General features: G+C 42.4%; 1 protein-coding gene across 1 annotated transcript in view; it reads left to right on the top strand.

The window, feature by feature from the left end:
• LOC126416074 (putative helicase MOV-10) overlaps positions 1-24,294 on the top strand; it is a 341,495-nt gene that overhangs the window by 72,937 nt on the left and 244,264 nt on the right. The window contains exons 3-4 of the mRNA XM_050083555.1: positions 224-384; positions 3,009-3,150. Coding sequence (XP_049939512.1) covers positions 224-384; positions 3,009-3,150 — 303 coding nt within the window. The remainder of the gene's footprint in view (positions 1-223; positions 385-3,008; positions 3,151-24,294) is intronic.

Here is a 24,294-nt window from a genome sequence, read left to right as displayed (position 1 = left end):
ACTGTAATTGTATTGACTCTGTATCACCATTGACTTTTACAAAGAGTAATGTATCTGTATGGATTGCTGTGCCGAACACTCTTTTCAAATTAATCCCCAAGCATCTGCTAAACAAATGTTTTAATAAGTGTAATTTAATAGAAATATTGACAGTACACTTGGCACACAAAAAATAAAACCATCAAAATAAGTGATTTTTGTTCATTTTCATCCTCTTGTACAGGCCAGACGTCGCCGAAATCAGAAGAAGGATGATCCCGATCTGCAAAGGTTGAAATGTCAACTGTGTCCGTACCACAGCATCGATGAAGCAGACTTTGAGTCTCACAAACGTACCTTTCAACACAAGTTCAACTATTGTCAGTTCCAGTTCCAGAAACATAGGTAAATTAAGATAATTTATTGCTTTTTATTTTATGCACCTGTTTAGTTTTAGAATATGCTTAAGAGATTGTGATGATGTATGTATCTGCTATGAAAAGTGTGTTTAAACATACTGACAGATGAAAACGGTCCACTTGGCTGTGACTCATATGTTATTTTAGTGCATAATACAGCAATAATACAAATGAATAGTAGAAAATAATGTCCAAGGCATAATATCTCTTCCGGCTTGCTGATAGATCTTGATGTTTTTACCCCATATTAACAAGGAGTAAGTAGTGAATAAAAGACACAGGGATCATGTTTGTTGATCAGTGCATTTTCTGCTTGCTTCTCAGGAAATTACTGAATTACATACTTCCCTACATGTCTGTTCTATATGTTATTAGCCTCTAAAGTTACCAAAATTAGCAAATGTGCCATATTCTGCCTATATTTGGCACATCTTGAAATTGTCACCACTTATTATATGAAATTGAAATTGTTTGCACCACTTTAAAGTGCACATTTAGCCCTGTCAGGAATACCTATTTTCATTTTGGCATCATTTCAGTAAATTTAAAGAAAATTTGCTTCTTCCAGTGCTTGCTTCTTGTGTTTACTACTATTTCTTTTTTATCTTCACTTTCTTGCTGTTGTTGCTGCTCTTTCAGAAACTGAAAAGTCTTCTGTAGTCCCTTTAGTTTTCTATTGCAGAGCCACAAAATCACTCAAGAATGGCCCAGAATCCTGAATCTAGTTGCGAACAAATAAATTTAATACAGTAAAAATAAAAAAGTCACCTTCTTTTAATAATTGGTAGCGTTTTTGAAGGTATGATTATTGAATTAGTTCTCTTTCACCTCCATGTCACGAATTCTCTGTTGGTATAACTGTAAACAAGTTTTGCTACTGCAATGCAGCACAGTAACCTGTCTTGAAATCTAGAACCAGTAGTTTATCATAATTCACTGCAACAATGACTCTGTAAGAGTACAATACTTCAAACACATTTTGTAAAAGAAGCCATAAATTGACAGTATTTAAATGTGTTGTTGAAACCCCAAAATTTAAGTAGACTTTCTTCTTGTTAACTGAAATGACACCAAACTGAAAGTGAGCATCTTTTCCACAGTAGTGTAGACAAATATCTAATCAGTCATGCCAAATATATGCAAAATTTTTTACATTTGATATTTTTGATAACTTTAGAGGATGTTATTAACTTAATGAGCTGTGAACTTTCTACAAATGTATGTACTAATTTCCTGACAGCCAGACAGCCGGTGCACAGTTCCATGACCATGTTCGCTGCCCCTTTATTAAGTATCTACTCCTTGTCAAAATACGGGGGAAATATGTCAAAATAGAATTTTTCAGTCAGTTCGATGAGACATGGTGTTGTGAGTATTAATTTGTGATCTTCATATATGTTATTTCTATATTCGGGGCAAAAAGTCGTGATGGTAAGTTATTAGGTTAGGAATAATGACTTGCCAAGCATCAGGAATTTTTCACTTGTTTCCATTTCCACAGAAAGTGGCCCATGTACAAAAGGCTTTATCATATTCACAAAGTTGCAGATGGAGATGAAACATGGCAATAGTCCATGCATGTCGATGAGTTACATTATGTGCAAATTTCAGCAAAACTAAAACACCTAGGTTACTTGACATGATATGTCTTATTAGTGTCACAAGAAGTGGATAGTCTCACAGATATATATGAAAATGTGTGTGTGTTATTTCTTCAAAAGGCAGTTATTTAAGAACTGCCATGTACAAGTTGCAACTTTATAATATTTGGAAACCCTGTATTAAAGATAAAACAATTTTCTTGGTTATAAATTGGTGGAGGTGGAAAGCTGACATAGTTATGATCCATTGTTTAGAGGATGACCAAAGCCATTCAGTTTCCATCACAAAATAATTCACTGGATTACACATGTCTCAGTCAGTGCTGTGATATCCTTATTTCGCAAGGTTAAGAACTTCATTTTGAATTTGTAAAACTGTCACACTTCTCTAAATAGGTCATTAACTGCATCACGAAGCTGATGTCTCAAAGATCAGTAGTCTTCTACAAAATCTGTTGTCAGCTGCAGAATTTCACACAGTTATGGCACACAAGGTATGCGTAGTAAATGCCATCAGAGGAAAGTAAGTTTACTTTCCACCTCATACTGGCCAGAAAAGTGTGTGTGCGGAAAATTGGCTTTCACCCTGTGTGCTTGGTTTCTTAGCTTTTCCTGTGTCAATAATGAATACTATTTGATGCACTGTGAAGGATTACAGTAGGAAGAAAGTGTTTTCTTTCCCCCTGTGCTCCCAACCTGTGCCACTTGAAGTTAATGTCACTTGTTGAAAGGAATTTCTATTAGGTGCATACCAATGTTTGATGACGTTGAAGTGGTTTGTCACTTCATATTGAGACCACTGTGTCACATTGCTTTCACTTGAGATTTGTGTAAAAAGAAACAGTGTCCAACTATGAACTTAATTTCAATAAATAAAATAGTGTTGACTTAAGAACATGGCTATTTTTAAATTGCCCCTAACTAAAAAGCCAAATTTCTCATAATCTCTCAAACCAAAAAAGAGGAATTGGCTAGAAATAAATTTTGCATTATTTTCTACATGTTACAGGAATAGGCTGGTAAAAGATCGTCATGGTGCTCAAATTGATTGTAAGGTATCATCCATAAAATACAAGAGTGATGAAACTGGTATGGCAAGAAGTAATCCATCTCTAAAATATGATCAGAGTGACGGCACATTAAAAACATTGGTATGAACTCTTAAATAGTCAATTTACATTTTACTGATGTCTAATTTTTATGATCACTTAAGATATAAAGTGTAGTATATGATACAATAGAACAGTCTTATGACTTAATTGACTTTTAAATAGTTAGGACATTCTAGAGCTGCACAATTTTACTGGCCATTTGATTGAGAAATATCTGAATTATCTTTTCTTTATTTTGGTGTGATACCCCAGAAATAAATTCCATGGGGTTTGTTTTCCTGCTTGTCCCATGAATGATATATGTGTGACAATTTATCGTCATCTTCTTCTTCATTGTTATTAGTAGCACAGCAGTAGCATACACTGGAGGATAAAGATCACCTCCAGGCTTTCCCAAGGACCCTGCTGTTCTGCATGTTTCTTGTTGTGCTTTACACATCTACCATTAGGATACCATCTTGGTCTTGTCTTACCTTTTACATTTCAACAGAGGACTTCCATGGGCCATGTACCATCCATCCACATACATGCCCCAGCCCAGTTTGATGTAGTTTTTGTTACATTTATAATTGTGTGCTCCACTTCAGTCAGATCACCTGTGTACTCTATTGCTTCTAAGTGTTACCAACTTGCATGTCTGCATTGCTCATAGAGTAACTTGTAGTTTTTCTGTCTCATTGTCATGTACAGAGATTAGAGTGCAACTAGCCAACACTTACTGAACTTTTTCAGGCACACTGGAAGTATGGTTATAAATATCCTGTTCAGTTTACCAAAAGCACTTGAGGCAATGTTTTACCCCACTGTTAGTTTGTTTTGCTGTCCATTGAGCCATTGTCTTCATTTGCTCTAAATTTAAAAAAGTCCTTTGGTTCTACAGCTTTACTTTCAACTCTGTTTTCTTTCCATGTGTTGACTTTTTGCCTCCAGCTTTAACCACTTGTCTTCCCTTCCTTTATCTGCCTCATCTGCCATTACTTCCAGAAGTTATTACTTTCATTATTAACTACCTAGATTTTTTATTCATTTCTTAAACTAAACAAATATTCAACAGATCTTAGAGTGCTTCTGTAATTTTATTCTTGTTTTTAGTTAGTCATCTGCTATGTAACTACTATGTAACAAGCCAAGTAATTTGTTTTTCTTCATTCTCTTATTTTTATTTGTTCCTGTTACAAAATTGTGTTGTACCTTTTCACTTTTCCGAACAGTTTCATTTAGTTCAGCATATTCTGTCACAATCTTGTTACTGTTTACTTGACACTCACATGCGGCTGGTTTGGGACCCAAATGACACAAGTGGCCACTCTGAGCATTGTCCTGGGGGTGGAAGTGCGGAAACAACTGATTTTTCATGCTCACTACAGTTAAGTTTATTTTTAAAGGACTTACCGAAAGCACAAGAAATGGCAACTAATGTTTGGGGAAGGCAAGGAAAAGGGGGGCAGGCACCAGATGATATGTTGCATGTATGGAAAAATTTTTTGAGCCAGCCCTGCTCTCACCTTTCTCCATAATGGCTGTAGTGTTGTCCTTAAGTCTTTTACTTGCAACATAATTTCCTGCTTGCATAAGTCTCTGTAACCTTCATTATGTAAGGTACTGCATGTTTCTTAATTTGAACTGGTGCACCTACCTGCTTGTAAATAAATTCTCATGTTTGTATTTCTGACTTGTTGCCTGACACATTCTGATTGTAACTAGCATTTGTTAGAATTCTGCTGTGCGTTTATGAAGAGTCTATGACTTCTTTCAGTTCCATCATATGGTGTACATTTTTCTTTATTGTTTTATAAAAATTACCTCTTTTATTCTTACTTACATTTACTCATTACCAGGCCCAATTTCTGTTTGTTATCTTATGAGAGGCTTTTAAGAATAAACATGCTCTTATAGTAAATTCTGCTGACATAAAGCCTCTGTCACCTCTTCTCATACCCATAGTTATGTACTGACTTCAGTGTGGAATGATATGAAAAATTGTGGAATGTTATGAAGTAAGTGTCTCAGATACATCTGTAAAACCACCTGTAGCTACATTTTGGCTTTTTATGTAGTTATCCTTATGCACATTTGTCAATGTGATATGTGAACCTAGATTTCTAGTACTAAAATGAAAAGAATATATTTATGTATCACGTCTGCTTAAAGGTTATTCTTAGAGTAAGAAGAAGTGTATGACTACACGATTTTAAGTTGTTTTTTAAAATTATTTCTTATTGCTGTTTAGATCTTCGGATCTCAGGGTAAATAGTTTCTGACTTATGGTGATCCATACTTGCCATTGTGATGCAAACTAAGACTAGATCCCCACAGGAGGCTCACAGCTCTTCCATGGGTACATGTGTGGAGTGCACTGGGCTCTGAGCAATTGTAGTTCCTCTTCTCTCCAGCTGCATTCCCTTCCCCTAGCTGCTCCTCCTCTTGACTCACTCCCCCCCCCCCCCCCCTCCCCCTTTCACCCTCGTTTTTTCCCTTTACAATAACCCAGCTATTCTCTTGGTTTTGCTATTACTTTGTGGTCTTATCTCATATTTCCACTCTTTTTTCAGCTTTTTCTGGTCCCCTTTGGGGTTTGACCTCCATTTCTAAGCTGTTTTTGCAGTGTGAGCCATTTGGGGAAGGAATCCCCCCCTAGCGTCTCCAGCATGGGTTATTGTAACATAGTGGTCACACTTCTGGTATCTCAGTTGTCACTGCCTTGTTTGTGCCTAGGAGAGGTTGCTCATCTTTTTGCGACATGGGAACCGCTGGTAATGACCACTGTGCCAGGTGGCTCTGTTGCGGGTGGGTGACACCCATAGGGTGAGCTCCTGATCAGATTGGATGGTATCAAGGCGAATGCTGTGCACATGAAGCTTGCTAAGCTCTGAGCTTCTGGCTGCTCTGTTGTGAGCATCTCTTCTCTGCTCCTACTTCTGCTTGCTTGGCCTTTCCCTACCTAGCCACTCTCTGGGAGGAGGGCCAGGCCTGTCAGGAACTCGGGACTAATCCGGCATGGCGCAGCGCTCATTTCGTCCAGCAAGTCCAGAATGTCGTAAGGACAGTCCTGTTGATACCAGCAATTTAATATTGCCCCTTGAAGCAAATACCCTTCCGGAAAAAGTCAAAGTTATGATTTACCGTTGCAACATGAAGCCTATATCCCATCTCCCATGCAGTGTTTTCTGTGTCTTCATTTTGGTAAATATTTGCGATGTGGGGAGTCCTTGCACGTCACTGCCCAAATGCTTGAACTGTTCCAACTCACATTCTCTTCTCTCGCCAAATTGCCTGATCTATAAAACGGAATCTGCTTGGTCATCGGTCCCTCCAACTTCAGTAAGTCCCTCATAAGTTGTAGAGAAATAATTGAAATTGGACATGTGAGTATACCCAACAGAAGAACTTGCAATACCTGAAGGTAAAGGCTGAGCGGTTGCTGAAATATTGTGCACAAATGTTAAAAACACTCAACTGTACAAGCAGCTCACCATTAATGTTGTCAGTCTGTTCCAACAAGTCACAAAAAAAAGACAACCCTGTGTTTAAAGGCAGGAACGATAATGCAGAATGTGTTTCTTCTGCTTTCATTCTAGAATAAAGTGCTAGACTTAATGAGTCCATCAGAAGCACAGCCAGCCCAGAAGTGAAGCACAGTATTCTTCAGCTGAGAAAAGCTGTTAAAAAATTAGCTTCATTACACTTGTACCTGTGGGTTATGTTTATTGCTATGCCTCAAGGCCAAGGATCTGGTGCCAGTATTGGTCAACAGTACCTGGAATTCTGTACCTGTTACTTTCCCTGTCCACCTTCAAGCAGTAGCACTTCAAGTTTATTCACCATGAAGAATAACTATACTTCCTGCATCTCCCATTTCATGGACATGTAGATAATGAGGCCCCTGAGGACCTTACCCAGTAACTCTCTCATGCTTTTCTCATCCTCGTAGATTTCGCTGCTGTAGCAGAGGGGATCTACAGACACCTGTCCCAGGGCTTGAGAAGTTGAAAAGTTTCCCTTATCGAAAGATGTCTGTTACCTCTGTATCAGGGGTGTCCCACTCACAGACTGCATGTGGCCCAAAGCAAGTATCAGTGTGGTCCAAAATGTGAGCATGTATGACACAATTGGAAAAGAAATTCCATAAAATTTTGTTTATATAAAGGTATGATACACTGAATATTTTCAGTTTAAAACTCCTGCCACAATGCTATTGGTCAATCATGATTTTTCATAGGTTATTGTTAGTGTTAAGTATATTCTGTGTGGCCTAAAAATACTTGTCTCCTTTCATTGTGGCCCAGGTAAGCTAAAAGGTTGGACACACTTTCTCTATTTAGAGAAGACAGTATCTCAGCACTGCCTACAGATCATCTGCAGCTGCTGTCCTGTCACTTTGTTCTCCCATGCTATCTGATATTGTCCTTCAGAAAACTACACAGAATTTGCTCTCTGGTGACCATTTTATCTTTTGTATCCATCAGTTAGATACAGTTGCACCTGCTACCATACCACATAATGGATGTTAAACAAAATCATCTCCGTACTTTACAGGAACCTGACTACATTCCTACATAAATCCAGCCCCAGGACACGGTAGGACACATAGGTACTGCCATTAGCAGGACTGTTGATGTACCTGATCTGAAGTCATTTGTTAAACCTGGCAGCTGACTTGTCCAACAGTGGAACAATGAAAGCCATTTACTCACTGGGACAGGCAGGTGGCACTACAAAACTTGGAGTGGAATCCATATCATGACAACCTTGCAGTCTTTAGCATTGCTCAGACAACAGCTCAGCATGTTATCAGAGAGAAAAAGATATTAATAGCACGAATTTTTACACTCTGTTAGCCATTTCACATCATCAGTGAAGGTATGGGAGTCAATGACAAGGACTGCTGGGAAAAATAATGTGTGCACTGCAGTGGTTGAACAGAACCATCTGTAACATTTTTGATATCCTCTCATGATCAGACTAATTTACACTGTGGATCTAACAATTTTGCTGGTGCTGAACACAACAAATTACATTGGCTGACTCAGAGAATATGGAATGACAAACACTAATTGACAACATGCTGTAGGACATAACTTGCTGTTACAGTAGGCGGCAGTTTACAGGGTTGCATGGCATTGTGTTGGTTCTGACCTATCTGTCAGTACTGCATCTATGCAGGCCAGCTGCCTGTCAGCCACCTGTCAAACTTACCTGACCTAACCTACCTGTACGCTGCGCTCCATAATGTGCATTGTGCCTAATTAATCTTTCAACACAACTGCACTTGGGAAATTTGAATAAAGCTACTAATACAGAGTAACTAATTCTAGTAGAAATGAACTGTCTTGAGGGGGCCCAGTGTTCCCAGATTAATTGGGTGTGCATTTGTTATTACATTGAAACAAATTCAGTGATGGCACCTATTGGAATAAGCAGAGCTTGCTCCACCACAGGCGTTCCATTACCAGTGTTACTAAGGCCACACATGAAACTCAACTTGTTTAAAAGTTTGTTTGATATATACAACACAGCTAATTTAGGTTGGGGAGATGCCAGTAATGCTCTTTGTCGCGGGAGACTTCACACCTCCCCGGGATAGTTAACAAATCTGTAAATAAATACTTTGATATTTTCCAAGTCAATGAATCCCACAAAGTGCTAATTGCGACCAAAGGGACATCAGCAAGAGTACCACAACACTTGAGTAGTTAACAGCTTGCCAGTATGTTGCATTCAACCTGCTGTCAAATATGAGAGTGATAAGACACACACACTCTGTTCAACTGCTGAGCCTTGTCTCTCTAACAATGAAGTGTCACTCCACTGCTCATGATTCTTTGTGACAATAACATCAGGCATCACAACTTACCAAATATTCACTCTGCTTGTAATTACACCATTCTCTATGATTCACGTACGTGGAGACAAACTCTAAACATTGCTTTAATAAGCTCTGTGGTTTGCCACAATCAGATGTGCGGTGGACTATTTTTCCTTTCGGGTGGGTCAATTGATGGACTCGTCCAGAGGGACCAAAGTGTTGTTTCCTTCCTCTGCATCCCTGCCACTGCTTCTACATTTTCCAGGGCCTGCTGGCTTCACCCGCTGTGCTGACTCGCGATGTTGCGGGCTACCTCCTGCACCTGCCACTGAATACGCTATCCAGCCTCCCTGCACTTCAGCCAACTCTTGAGTCAGTTCTGATAGGCTCCGTTAATTAATATCCCCCCAATACACTGTGATAATTATGCTGTTGTATCATTCCTATTGCCATTAAGACCTGCATAAGTTAACACATTTTTCCAATTAGTTGTTTCTTAATTATCATTCTTAAGTGTTTAAATTGTTGATTATCAGCCTGAGTCAGTCCAGTGTTATGACAGCACACAGCCACGTCTAAAATTATGCCCTGTGCATTACACCAGAAACAGTAGCTTGGACGATGATGAAATACTTCAAACAAATTACATATAATGTCGGTTGAGATCTACATTGTAGCACGTATGGGAATTAACAGAGAGGACATGGCTGAACTTCGGCTGCAGTAACACTGAGGAGTAAAAGTCCCCCTTTCGTATGGAGGAATTAGAGCGTGTACTGTCTGTAGCACATAGGACAAGAAGTTAAGAAATTCGAATACTGAGTGGAAGAACTGTCTTCTCACTCTTTTTATTAGAATCTGGTGTGAGAGAGAAAGTACCTCGATTCTTGGAGGGAAGCAACAACATTCGCCCTCCTGGAACTCGGGAATCAGTGCTCCACCCAAATAGTTAGCACAGTGTAGCACATGAGAGTTGTTTAGGGAAGACATGGGAATGAATGATAAGCACTTGGTACGGGATCAAGAAACTGTGAAACACATGTTGTTGTTCTAGTAGCTTCTGTAGGTACCACCCTACATGCTACCACGTAATAATCTTGGGGGAGTGCTAAAAGATAGATTTATTGCTTAGGCAGCACCTGTTGGAATACTTTCGTATATTGAAAAGGCATGTGACACTACACTGAGATGCAGCATCATCTGACAGCTGTATGAAAGGGGAATCTGGGGTAGCCTCCCCATTGTAGTGTAATGCTTCCTTTCTGGATTATATTTTACGTTCCGAGTTGGTAGTGCAAATTCAGTCCTACATACCCAGAACAACAGTGTCCCACAGCAGGGTGTGCTGAGTGTTACTCTTTTTGCAACAGCCATCAGTTAGGAGTTCTGTCTGACGCACACCTCTTGTGCAGAATTTTTCAATCTTTTGTTTGTCTTTCTGTCTCAAGACAACTGCTAGACACACACAGTTAAAATTAAAGACAACTAAAATTACAGGTGAAAACTGCAGACCTAAATTTTTCCACAGATAAATTAAGGAGTGTCAGTTTTAATCATGTATGCGATGTATTTAATAAACTCAGACTGCAGCTGGGGATGCCTTTCTTAGTTTTAAGGACTTATGAAGTTTGTGTGCCAGCTTCGATGTGAATCACCTTGTTGCCATGCCTGAAAGATTTCACAGAAACAGCTTTGAAGGCTCTAAACATCTTCGAGCACGTTAGTGGCAAATATTGGGAGACTGATAGACACCAACCCCCTCCCTATTAGTTTACTGGCCTTGTTCAGTCATGAATGGACTGTGGCTCTGTTGTTTATGGTTCTGCACTGACCATTCTATTTAAAGTCCTTGGACTCTGCTCACAATGTGGGCATTAGATTGGTGAAAATAACCTTAAAGTTGTTCCTGTGAACCATCCAGTGGGACTTTCAGGTGTGGACACAGTGCTTGGCTCTGGGGAGCTCACAATTTTGCACTGTCTCCTCCCACCAAGGTATAATTTGCTTTCATCTTCACATTTAAATGACACAGTTTCCTAGGATTTTAATAATAGGATAATAAACACTGCCCAGCAAAAAACACTGAAGCACACATGAAACTTGGTTTGAGAGAGTTCTAAGTGTATATTTAGTTCAGTATATTATTTGTCAACTTTTCTTCTAAAGTTCTGAAATGGTCTCTGTCTTGTTTATGAGACGTTCAACATTTTATTACATTTGACATACGTTGTCAGTGTGGAGGCATCCTTGATAATCTCTCAAAAATGATCTGCTGAAATTTTGCAAAACATTTTTGTAATTGTGTTGTTGGATATTCATTGGTGATTCTTAACATCAGAGTAGGTGAAGTTCCCATTCAGCGTTCCGTGTGGTGTTGGAAGCTCAAAGATGTACTGTTGTTGCATAACACCACCTTCTGGCAAACTCCAATCACTGCACGTCACCCTATGTGTACCTCAGACTTAATAATAATACAACATAAACAAATATTTGTACTGACATATGTCATCTTATGTAAAAATACGAACCTGCACATTATTTGAAGCATACACTCTAACATAATATTAATAAACGACAAGTTTACTCATTTATCAATGATGAAGGTATAGGAAACTTCATACTGTGGACCCTTGAGGTGGGAAAATCCCAAATTTAACCACGCCAAAATTATTTACCCTCACACATACTGCCTTGTATAAATGATTAAGTGTGCTACTACACTGATAAGCCAAAGAAACTGATATAGGCACGCGTATTCAAATACAGAGAGATGTAAACAGGCAGAATACAGTGCTGCAGTGGGCAACGCCTATATAAGACAACAAGTGTCCGGCACAGTTTTTATATCGATTACTTCTGCTACAGTGGCAGGTTATCAAGATATGAGTGAGTTTGAACATGGTGGTGTAGTCGGCGCACAAGCGATGGGACACAGCATCTCCGAGGTAGCGATGAAGTGGGGATTTTCCCGTACAACCATTTCACGAGTATACCGTGAATGTCAGGACTCCAGTAAAACATAAAATTTCAGAGATCGCTGCGGCCGGCAACAGATCTTACAAGAACAGGACTGACGACGACTGAAGACAATCATTCACTGTGACAGAAATGCAACCCTTCTGCTACAAATTTCAATGCTGGGCCATCAACAAATGTCAGCTTGCAAACCATTCAGTGAAACATCATCGATTTGGGCTTTTGGAGCCGAAGGCCCACTCGTGTATCCTTGATGACTGCACAACACAAAGCATTATGCCTCCCCTGGGCCCGTCAACACCGACAATGGACTGTTAATGACTGGAAACCTGTCATGTGGCCAGACGAGTCTCATTTCAAATTGCATTGAGTGGATGGACATGTACATCTGTGGGGACTACCTCATGAATCCATGGGCCCTGCATGTCAGCAGGGGACTGTTCAGACTGGTGGAGGCTCTGTAGTGTGTGTGTGTGTGTGTGTGTGTGTGTGTGTGTGTGTGTGTAGTTGGAGCGATAATGGGACCCCTGATACATCTTGATAGGACTCTGACAAGGGACATGTATGTAAGCATCCTGTCTGATCATCTGCATCCATTCCTGTCCATTGTGCGTTCTGACGGACTTTGGCAATTCCAGCAGGACAATGCAACACCCCACTAGTGCAGAATTGCTACAGAGTGCCCCAGGAACACTCTTCTGAGTTGCAACACTTCCGCTGACCACCAAACTCCCCAAACATCAACACACAAACATATTGAGCATATCTGGGATGCCTTGCAATGTGCCATTCCCCCGCCCCCCTTTCTTTTAGATTTATGGACAGCCCTGCAGGATTCTTGGTGTCAATTCCCTCCAGCACTACTTCAGATGTTAGTTGAGTCCATGTCACGTTCAGTTGTGCCATTTCTGCGTGCTCGCGGGGGCTCTACAGGATATTAGACAGGTGTACCAGTTTCTTTGGTTCTTTGGTGTATTTCTTAAGTAATTACAATTAAAACATTAAATATTTTAATAGATATCTTCATTTTCACCTCATGTACTTGAACATAATTCATCTGTGTATTTCTTTTTCATTAATTAAATATCCTTCTACTTAAAACCTTCATTTTCTTTTGGCTTGCTTCTTGAAAGCTCAAATGTGTTATGTAGGGTAAGTATAGACTTTGTTACCATCTATTATTATTATTCTTTCCAAGTCAAATAACCATATAGGTTTCAATAAAAGCATTTCTGTCAGTTTCATGAGTTACGTCAGTGTGGTGATATTTTTGTATATTGGAATGTCTGTATTAAGACAGTATTTTTATACATATTCATTTATTATTTTTTCTTGTTCTACCATTGAATCTTATGGAATAGTAGTATAATTTGATCCTTCTTTGAAGTAAATGACACATCTTACCAATTATATACTTTTACTTGATTATAACAACAGAGTCTGTTGAAATTTTGCCATCTTTTGTTCATCATTCCCTTAATTATTCATTTCAAAACAAAATCAGGAAAATATAAAGATACTTCTTGGTGCCATGAATTTAGACTATTTCATCCAGAATCTAAACTTGGACATCATCCTAAAGCAGCCAACCATTTAAGCCATTTTCAAACTCTGTAAGAATGACAATCATAAAATATCTCTACCATAATCAATTGCTACTCGCCATACAGTGGAGATGCCGAGTCGCAGATAGACACAACAAAAAGACTTTCACACTTAAATCTTTGGGCCAATGGCCTTCATCAACAATGCACACACACTCACACACACACACACACACACACACACACACGACTGCATGATGGAAGTGGCAACTGGGTGGAGGTAAGGAGGTGGCTGGGGTGGGGAGGGGGAGGGATAGTGTGGTGGGGATGGCGGAGGTTGTGTGATGGGCGGGGGAGAGGTGGGGAAGGGGGGGGGGGAAGTAGCAGAAAAGAAGAGAAATATATAAAAATTCTGGGTGTAGTGGTGGAATGACGGTTTTAGATTGCTGGAATGGGAGTAGGGTAGGGGCTGGATGGGTGAGGACAATAACTTAACGAAGGTTGAGGCCAGGAGGGTTACTGGAACTTAGGATATATTGCAGTGAAGATTCCCACCTGCGCAATTCAGAAAAGCTGGTGTTGGTGGGAAGAATCCACAGGGTGGTCCGTTTGTTTCTTGGCCACAGTTTCTAGGTGGCCGTTCATGAGGACAGACAGCTTGTCGGTTGTCATGCCTACGTAGACTGCAGCAAAGTGGTTGCAGCTAAGCAAGTAGAACAGATGACTCATTTCACAGGTAGTCCTGCCTTTGATAGGATAGCTGATGTTAGTGAGCGGACTGGAGTAGGTGGTGCTGGGAGTATGTATGGGACATGTCTTGCATCTAGGTCTATTACAGAGTATGAGCCATGAGGTAAGGGATTGGGAGCAGTAGTTGTGTAAGGATGGACGAGTATATTTTGTGGGTTTGGTTGACAGCAGAATACCACTGTGGGAGGGGTGGAAAGGATAGTGGGCAGGACATTTCTCATTTCAGGGCATGACGAGAAGTAATCAAAACCCTGGTGGAGGATGTAATTCAGTTGCTCCAGTAGTGGGTGGTACTGAGGTATGAGGGAATGCCCATCTGTGGCTGGACAGTAGGACTTTAGGAGGTGGGAGACTGGAAAGATAAGGCACAGGAGACTTGTTTTTGTACGAGGTTGGGAGGATAGTTACGGTCAGTGAAGGCTTCAGTGAAACCCTTGGTATATTTCGAGAGGGTCTGCTCGTCACTGCAGATGCGATGACCACAGGTGGCTAGACTGTACGGATGGGACTTCTTGGTATGAAATGGGTGGCAGCTGTTGAAGTGGAAGTATTGCTGGTGGTTAGTAGGTTTGGTATGGGTGGAGGTACTGATGTAGCCATTTTCGAGGTGGATGTCAACATCCAGGAAGGTGGCTTGTTGGGTTGAGTAGGACCAGGTGAAACAAATGGGGGAGGAGTTGTTGAGGTTCTGGAGGAATGTGGATAGGGTGTCCTCAACTTCGATCCAGATAGCAAAGATGTCATCAATGAATCTGAACCAGGTGAAGGGTTTAGGGTTCTGGGTTTTTAGGAAGGATTCCTCTAGATGGCCCATTGATTGGTTGGCATAGGATGCTGCCATGCGGGTGCCCATAGCTGTACCCCAGATTTGTGTGTAGGTAATGCCTTCAAAGGAGATGTAATTGTGGGTAAGGACATGACAACAAGGAAGGAGGTTGTTGATTTGGAATCCGTCGTGTGTTGGGAAAGGTAATGTTCTGTAGCAGTAAGGCCGTGGGAGTTAGAAATGTTATTGTATAGAGATGTGGCATCAACAGTGACGAGCAGGGCACCATGTGGTGAAGGGACAGGAACTGTGGAGAATCATTGGAGGAAATTGTTGGTATCTTTTAAATAGGAGGGCAGGTTACGGGTAAAAGGTTGAAGGTGTTGGTCTACAAGAGCAGAGATTCTCAGTGGGGGCACAGTAACCGGCCACAATTGGGAGTCCTTGTTGGGTAGGTTATGGACTTGGGAAGCATGTAGAAGGTAGGAGTGTGGGAAGTCATATGAGTGAGTAGAGATATGGACTCTGGGGAGAGGTTCTGGGATGGGTCTAAGTATTTAAGTAGTGACTGGAGATTCTGCTGGATTACTGGAATGGGGTCACTGTTGCTGACAGCTGGTGGAGCCCTTCCACCAGGCAATCCTTGCTGTTCAGAACAACAATGGTGGAGCCTTTGTCTGCAGGTAGGATTATAAGTTCAAGATCAGGTGGACTGCAGGTCTTTCTGTGGATTTAAGGTTAGTTTGCATATTTAGGTATTTGGGGAATGATGGTGAGGCAAGGTTCGAGGTTAAGAAGGGGGTGGTTTGGGGGCAGTAAGGGTGGATCACTGTTGGATGGAGGAGTGAACAGAGTTAGGCAAGGGTCAGTATAGGTCTTGGTTGAGTTTTATTGGTAGGGTTGGTGGTGAAAAAGTGTTCCCACTGTAAGGACCAGGAAAAGGAGATAAGGTCTTTAACAAGTCCTGCATGATTGAGTTCGGGGCAAAAGGTGAGGCCTTTGGAAAGGACTGATATTTCTTTGGGACTAAAGGCTTCTGGAGGATAGGTTCATGATTATTTTGTGGGTGTGTTTAGGCTCTGGCTTCCGTGTGGTGGTATTTGGAGGGTGTGACAAGTGGAGTAGGTCTGCGAGACAGGGTTTGTCAGCTATGAGGGAGTGTGGGGGACGTTTGGAGGTTGTTGGGGAGGTGGTGGACAGTGGTACTCCAAGGCGAAAGTAGAAAGTGAGCAGGATGGAGAGCTTTTTGAGGTTGCGTTGTGTATGTTGGTCAAGTTCCTGCAGGACAAGAGTTTCAATATGTGTAATGGGTTCCAGGAATTTGGGATTGCATAGCAGGAGGATCATGTGGATGGAGAGAAGGTACTGCAAGGAGGTTTGGGCTTGTTTGATATGGTTTTGCAGGACTATGTTGGTGAGGGCTAAGGATTGGCAGAATTTGGACAGGTGGAGGTCATTGTGGAAGAAGTGGTGGCAGTAAGAGATAGGTAATTTGATGGTAAGGCCATTAAGGGGGGGATTCCATGAGCCAAACAACAACATTGGAACAATATGTGGGACTGGGATCTTACTAGGGGTAAGGAAACTTTTCTTTATTGACACAGATGGAAGGAGCAAGGATTCATGGTGGTGGAAAAATGCAAAAAATTATGTAAATAATGTAGACTAACATCTGAAAAATTTCGCAAAAATGCGTCCAAATATGTGTGAAAGTTCATGAAAAGGATGAAATGGATGCAAAAGGGGGGAACAAGGTGAAATCTGAGAGAGTCGATTTTTATATATATATAATAGAGGGAAACATTCCATGTGGGAAAAATTATATATAAAAACAAAGATGAGGTGACTTACCGAACGAAAGCGCTGGCAGGTCGATAAACACACAAACATACACACAAAATTCAAGCTTTCGCAACAAACTGTTGCCTCATCAGGAAAGAGGGAAGGAGAGGGAAAGACGAAAGGAAGTGGGTTTTAAGGGAGAGGGTAAGGAGTCATTCCAATCCCGGGAGCGGAAAGACTTACCTTAGGGGGAAAAAAGGACTGGTATACACTCGCGCGCGCACACATCCATCCACACATATACAGACACAAGCAGACATATTTAAAGACAGAGTTTGGGCAGAGATGTCAGTCGAGGTGGAAGTGCAGAGGCAAAGATGATGTTGAATGACAGGTGAGGTATGAGTGGCGGCAACTTGAAATTAGTGGAGATTGAGGCCTGGTGGGTAACGGGAAGAGAGGATATATTGAAGAACAAGTTCCCATCTCCGGAGTTCGGATAGGTTGGTGTTGGTGGGAAGTATCCAGATAACCTGGACGGTGTAACACTGTGCCAAGATGTGCTGGCCGTGTACCAAGGCATGTTTAGCCACAGGGTGATCCTCATTACCAACAAACACTGTCTGCCTGTGTCCATTCATGCGAATCGACAGTTTGTTGCTGGTCATTCCCACATAGAATGCATCACAGTGTAGGCAGGTCAGTTGGTAAATCACGTGGGTGCTTTCACATGTGGCTCTGCCTTTGATCGTGTACACCTTCCGGGTTACAGGACTGGAGTAGGTGGTGGTGGGAGGGTGCATGGGACAGGTTTTACACCGGGGGAGGTTACAAGGATAGGAGCCTGAGGGTAGGGAAGGTGGTTTGGGGATTTCATAGGGATGAACTAACAGGTTACGAAGGTTAGGTGGACGGCGGAAAGACACTCTTGGTGGAGTGGGGAGGATTTCATGAAGGATGGATCTCATTTCAGGGCAGGATTTGAGGAAGTCGTATCCCTGCTGGAGAGCCACATTCAGAGTCTGGTCCAGTCCCGGAAAGTATCCTGTCACAAGTGGGGCACTTTTGTGGTTCTTCTGTGGGGGGGATTCTGGGTTTGAGGGGATGAGGAAGTGGCTCTGGTTATTTGCTTCTGTACCAGGTCGGGAGGGTAGTTGCAGGATGCGAAAGCTGTTGTTGGTGTAATGGTTCAGGGATTCCGGACTGGAGCAGATTCGTTTGCCACGAAGACCTAGGCTGTAGGGAAGGGACAGTTTGATGTGGAATGGGTGGCAGCTGTCATAATGGAGGTACTGTTGCTTGTTGGTGGGTTTGATGTGGACGGACGTGTGAAGCTGGCCATTGGACAGGTGGAGGTCAACGTCAAGGAAAGTGGCATGGGATTTGGAGTAGGACCAGGTGAATCTGATGGAACCAAAGGAGTTGAGGTTGGAGAGGAAATTCTGGAGTTCTTCTTCACTGTGAGTCCAGATCATGAAGATGTCATCAATAAATCTGTACCAAACTTTGGGTTGGCAGGCCTGGGTAACCAAGAAGGCTTCCTCTAAGCGACCCATTAATAGGTTGGCGTACGAGGGGGGCCATCCTGGTACCCATGGCTGTTCCCTTTAATTGTTGGTATGTCTGGCCTTCAAAAGTGAAGAAGTTGTGGGTCAGGATGAAGCTGGCTAAGGTGATGAGGAAAGAGGTTTTAGGTAGGGTGGCAGGTGATCGGCGTGAAAGGAAAGGCTCCATCGCAGCGAGGCCCTGGATGTGCGGAATATTTGTGTATAAGGAAGTGGCATCAATGGTTACAAGGATGGTTTCCGGGGGGTAACACATTGGGTAAGGATTCCAGGCGTTCGAGAAAGTGGTTGGTGTCTTTGATGAAGGATGGGAGACTGCATGTAATGGGTTGAAGATGTTGATCTACGTAGGCAGAGATACGTTTTGTGGGGGCTTGGTAACCAGCTACAATGGGGCGGCCGGGATGATTGGGTTTGTGGATTTTAGGAAGAAGGTAGAAGGTAGGGGTGCGGGGTGTCGGTGGGGTCAGGAGGTTGATGGAGTCAGGTGAAAGGTTTTGCAGAGGGCCTAAGGTTCTGAGGGTTCCTTGAAGCTCTGCCTGGACATCGGGAATGGGGTTACCTTGGCAAACTTTGTATGTGGTGTTGTCTGAAAGCTGACGCAGTCCCTCAGCCACATACTCCTGACGATCAAGTACCACTGTCGTGGAACCCTTGTCCGCCGGAAGAATGACGATGGATCGGTAAGCCTTCAGATCACGGATAGCCTGGGCTTCAGCAGTGGTGAAGTTGGGAGTAGGATTAAGGTTTTTTTTAAGGAGGATTGAGATGCAAGGCTGGAAGTCAGAAATTCCTGGAAGGTTTGGAGGGGGTGATTTTGAGGAAGAGGAGGTGGGTCCTGCTGCGACGGAGGACGGAACTGTTCCAGGCAGGGTTCAATTTGAATGGTGTCTTGGGGAGTTGGATCATTAGGAGTAGGATTAGGATCATTTTTCTTCGTGGCAAAGTGATATTTCCAGCAGAGAGTACGAGTGTAGGACAGTAAATCTTTGACGAGGGCTGTTTGGTTGAATCTGGGAGTGGGGCTGAAGGTGAGGCCTTTGGATAGGACAGAGGTTTCGGATCGGGAGAGAGGTTTGGAGGAAAGGTTAACTACTGAATTAGGGTGTTGTGGTTCCAGATTGTGTTGATCGGAATTTTGAGGTTTTGGAGGGAGTGGAGCTGGAAGTGGGAGATTGAGTAGATGGGAGAGACTGGGTTTGTGTGCAATGAGAGGAGGTTGAGGTTTGCTGGAAAGGTTGTGAAGGGTGAGTGAGTTGCCTTTCCGGAGGTGGGAAACCAGGAGATTGGATAGTTTTTTGAGGTGGAGGGTGGCTTGCTGTTCTAATTTACGGTTGGCCTGTAGGAGGATGCTCTGAACAGCCGGTGTGGATGTGGGGGAGGAAAGATTAAGGACTTTTATTAAGGATAGGAGTTGACGGGTGTGTTCATTGGCTGAGTTGATGTGTAGGTGAAGGATTAGGTGGGTGAGGGCAATGGATTGTTCAGTTTGGAAGTGGTATAGGGACTGATGGAAAGAAGGGTTGCAGCCAGAGATGGGAACTTAAAGTGTGCGGCCTTTGGGGGTAATGCCAAATGTCAGACAAGCCTGAGAAAATAGAATATGGGAGCGTAATCTGGCTAGGGCGAAGGCATGTTTGCGGAGCGAATGTAAATAAAACTTAATGGGGTCGTTGTGGGGGTGTTGTGAGGGTGACATGGTATTAGAAGGTGGAAAGTGTAACATGAGGCTGAAATGAAAATGAAAACAAAAATATATGGGGAGGGTAAAGGTGGACTGGAAAGTAACTGGAGATCTGGTGTGAAAAAAGGCGAAAAGGTGTTGGTTACAGCTGGGCTATGTTGGACTTGGGTTGGTAGACAACGATGTGCACAAAGGTTAGGTGGTTGTGTTGCCGCCAAAACACGTTAGAGGACGGAGGAATTCGGGAAAATTTCGAAAAAACTGCGTGTAATGTATTAAAAGGAGTGGTTTTGTGGTGGCAGATTATGAAAATGAGGCTAACAATTGTCTGACGAAGAAATAATTACGTTAAAACCTGTGGGAAGCGGCTCTGACGAAGAAATAATTACGTTAAAACCTATGGGAAGCGGCTCTGACGAAGAAATAATTACGTTAAAACCTGTGGGAAGCGGCTCTGACGAAGAAATAATTACGTTAAAACCTGTGGGAAGCGGCTCTGTGGCTAAACATGCCTTGGTGCACAACCAGCACATCTTGGCACAGTGTTACACCGTCCGGGTTATCTGGATACTTCCCACTAACACCAACCTATCCGAACTCCGGAGATGGGAACTTGCTCTTCAATATATCCTCTCTTCCCGTTACCCACCAGGCCTCAATCTCTGCTAATTTCAAGTTGTCGCCACTCATACCTCACCTGTCATTCAGCATCATCTTTGCCTCTGCACTTCCGCCTCGACTCACATATCTGCCCAAACTCTTTGTCTTTAAATATGTCTGCTTGTGTCTGTATATGTGTGGATGGATATGTGTGTGTGCGCGAGTGTATACCCGTCCTTTTTTCCCCCTAAGGTAAGTCTTTCCGCTCCTGGGATTGGAATGACTCCTTACCCTCTCCCTTAAAACCCACATCCTTTCGTCTTTCCCTCTCCTTCCCTCTTTCCTGATGAGGCAACAGTTTGTTGCGAAAGCTTGAATTTCGTGTGTATGTTTGTGTTTGTTTGTGTGTCTATCGACCTGCCAGCACTTTCGTTCGGTAAGTCACATCATCTGTGTTTTTAGATATATTTTTCCCACGTGGAATGTTTCACTTTTATATATATATATACTGTGGGTAGCTGGTCTGAGGGTGGATAAGTGTAAAGAAGAGGAAGGGCAGATGTGTCTGGATGGTGGAATTAGTGGGTGCGAACTGGGAAAGAATGGAGGAAGTGGGGGGGTGGGAAGGGTTTGTAGGATGAGATACAACATCGTGTGGCACCTGAAAGGTGTGGGAGTACACATGCAACAATACCAGGAGTGATGTAGAGAGAGTGGTCAATTTGAAAGTACAGGACAAATTATATGGTGGGAGTAATTTGGTACATAAGATGCTGCACCAACAATTAGCTCTCTGTTGTGCACAGCCGAGACAGTTCATACGGTGTGGCTCGTAAGTAGAGCATGCAGTGCGGTTTGTAAGGTGACAAGAGAAACACGGGAAAGTAGAGAAATACGACGAACATTGAATATAGTGATGCAAAGAAAAATAATAACAAAGGAGAACAGCACTCAAGCCTTTAGGGACTGTAATTATCCTCCCAACCAAGTACTAAAACAAATCTCCTGTGTCTTATGTTTTCGGTATCCCACCACCTCCCAGAGTCCCACCATCCGGCCACAGAGGAGCATTCCCCTCGTAACTCAGTACCACCCAGGACTGGAGCAACTGAATTACCTTCTCCACCAGGGTTTCAATTATCTCTCGTCATGCCCTGAAATGAGAAATGTCCTGCCCACTATCCTTCCCACCCCTCCCACACTGTTATTCTGCTGTCCACCGAACCTACACTATATACTCGTCCATCTTTACACAACCCCTTGCTCCCAATCCCTTACCTCAAGGCTCATACCCTTGTAATAGATCTAGATGCAAGACTTGTCCCATACATCCTCCCACCACCACCTACTCCAGTCCGGTCACTAACATCAGCTATCCCATCAAAGGCAGGGCACCTGTGAAATCAGTCATCTGGTCAACAAGTTAAGCTGCAGCCACTGTGCTCCATTCTATGTAGGCATGACAACCATCAAGCTGTCTCTCTCTGTATGAATTGCCACTGACAAACTGTGGCCAAGAACCAAGTGGACCACCCTGTCGCTGCACACGCTGCCGAACTTGATATCATTCATTTCCGTGACTGCTTCACAGCCTGTGCCATATGGATCTTTCCCACCAACACCAGCTTTTCTGAATTGTGCAGGTGGGAACTTTCCCTGCAATAAATCCTATGTTCCCATAACCCTCCAGGCCTCAACCTTCGTTAATCATTGTCCTTGCCCATCCAGTCCCTTCCCTGCTCCCATTCCAGCACTACACAGCCGTCATTCCACCACCACACCCAGTCTTTTTATTTATTTCTCCCTATTTCTCTCCTTTTCCACCACTTCCTCCTCCCCCCCCTCCCTCCCACCTTCCCCCCTCCCCACCTCTCCCCTGCCCTCCAACTAACCTGCAGCACTTTACTGTCTGCCATCCTCGCCATATTATCCATCCCCCTCCCTGTCCCAGCCTCCTCCTTGCCCCACCCAGTCACCACTCCCATAATACACTGGTGCTGTTGCTTGCTTTGTGGTTTCACTTGCCCAAGACTGCAGTTGTGTGTGAGAGTTGCATTTGTGTGTGTGTGTGTGTGTGTGTGTGTGTGTGTGTATATATATATTGTTGATGAAGGGCATTGGCTGAAAGATTTAAGTGTGAAAGTCTTTTTGTTGTGCCTATCTATGACTCAGCACCTCTGCTATATGGTTAGTAGCAACTTTCCTTCTCATAATATTGTTACATCCCATCCTGGAGAACCGCACTGCTGCTACAGTCACAGGTTCAAATCCTGCCTCGGGGATAGATGTGTGTGATGTCCTTAGGTTAGTTAGGTTTAAGTAGTTCTAAGTCTAGGTGACTGATGACCTCAGATGTTAAGTCCCATAGCGCTTATAGCCATTTGAACCATCCTGGATTTTCCATTGTTTGTCTTTTACTATAATCAATTTTCATTTGGCTTCAATTCAGCGATAAAAGTGGACTCTACAACTAATAAGGCTGATAAGTCAATTGCATGTTTAGCTTAATCCTAAATTCTTCAGTTAAGTCAAGATGAGCAATTACCTGGCCTACTAACACTGTTAAGCTAACCTCTGCTGAAAAGGAGTTACGCAAACCCACCTGTAGCATTTAGTAAACTCAAAACAGTACAAATTCTCTTGTACAAAACACACGCCTGTTATTACTGCCAGCCATTAGAAAACCATGTAAACCCTCACCAGATTTAATTATATTCCATACAATCTTCAGTTCATAATTTGTCCTTGGGTAGACAAACATTAATTTTGAGAAGTCTCAATCTAAATTTGTTAGGGAATAGACATCATTAGTAAATTACATTATGTCTCTTTCTGGAAGACTCTTAAAGCACATTGTTTCCTCCAGCATTTCAACGACTATTAGCATTACCATTTTTTGATGTGCTCTCATATCTGAGCAAATTCCAGCCAGAAAACTAATATCTCTGTGTAGCAGGGAAAATTGTTTCTCCGAGCTGGGCCGAAGGGATGCAAAAACCACAGTGATTTCCAATAAATTCTTACTTCACTATAGCAAAGAAAGGAAGGGTTCTTCCTTGCACAGAGAACATAGAGTACTAAGACCACATTAACTATTTTGTTAGGCTCCCCACTCTTTCACACTGCATTAATATGCAGCACATTGGTCCTCTTACCTTAAAGGATAAAAGGAAATTTGTTCCAGGCTAACTTTTCATTGATGAAAAAAGATGTTTTTTAAGTTCAGTGATTTGTCTGAGAAAAGTAAAGGAAACAAGAGTTACAAACAAAACATTTACTTGTCTTCAAAGTAATGCCAGTTAGTTACAACACACTCTGTAAAGCTGTTGTAAACCGTCCACAAGTGCTCCTTGTGGAATTGCGTGAAGCACCACGGTCATGCATTGTGGGTGCATTTGCTGATGTCCTCCCTGGCCTGAGGCAGTGGATCAACTTGGTGGTCCACAACCACAAAATCCCCAAGCGCCTCTGATACTGATAAATGTAAAACATTAGACATGTATGTCATAGTCTTTCACTTTGTGGTGTATACTAAATGTACTCACTACTTGCTTCACAATACTAAACAGAATCTGAAAGTAATATTATTTCCTCTTCTGTAGTGTATACACTTTGTTGGGCCAAGATATAAATAATCTGTTTGCTTACTTCATGTACAACCTACTCAACACTGATGTAAGTATTAATATTTGTATCATGTAATCCTTAAA

The sequence above is a fragment of the Schistocerca serialis genome, chromosome 8 (assembly GCF_023864345.2).
Source record: "Schistocerca serialis cubense isolate TAMUIC-IGC-003099 chromosome 8, iqSchSeri2.2, whole genome shotgun sequence".
Taxonomy (NCBI): domain Eukaryota; kingdom Metazoa; phylum Arthropoda; class Insecta; order Orthoptera; family Acrididae; genus Schistocerca; species Schistocerca serialis.
This window is presented reverse-complemented; position numbering and strand designations above follow the sequence as displayed.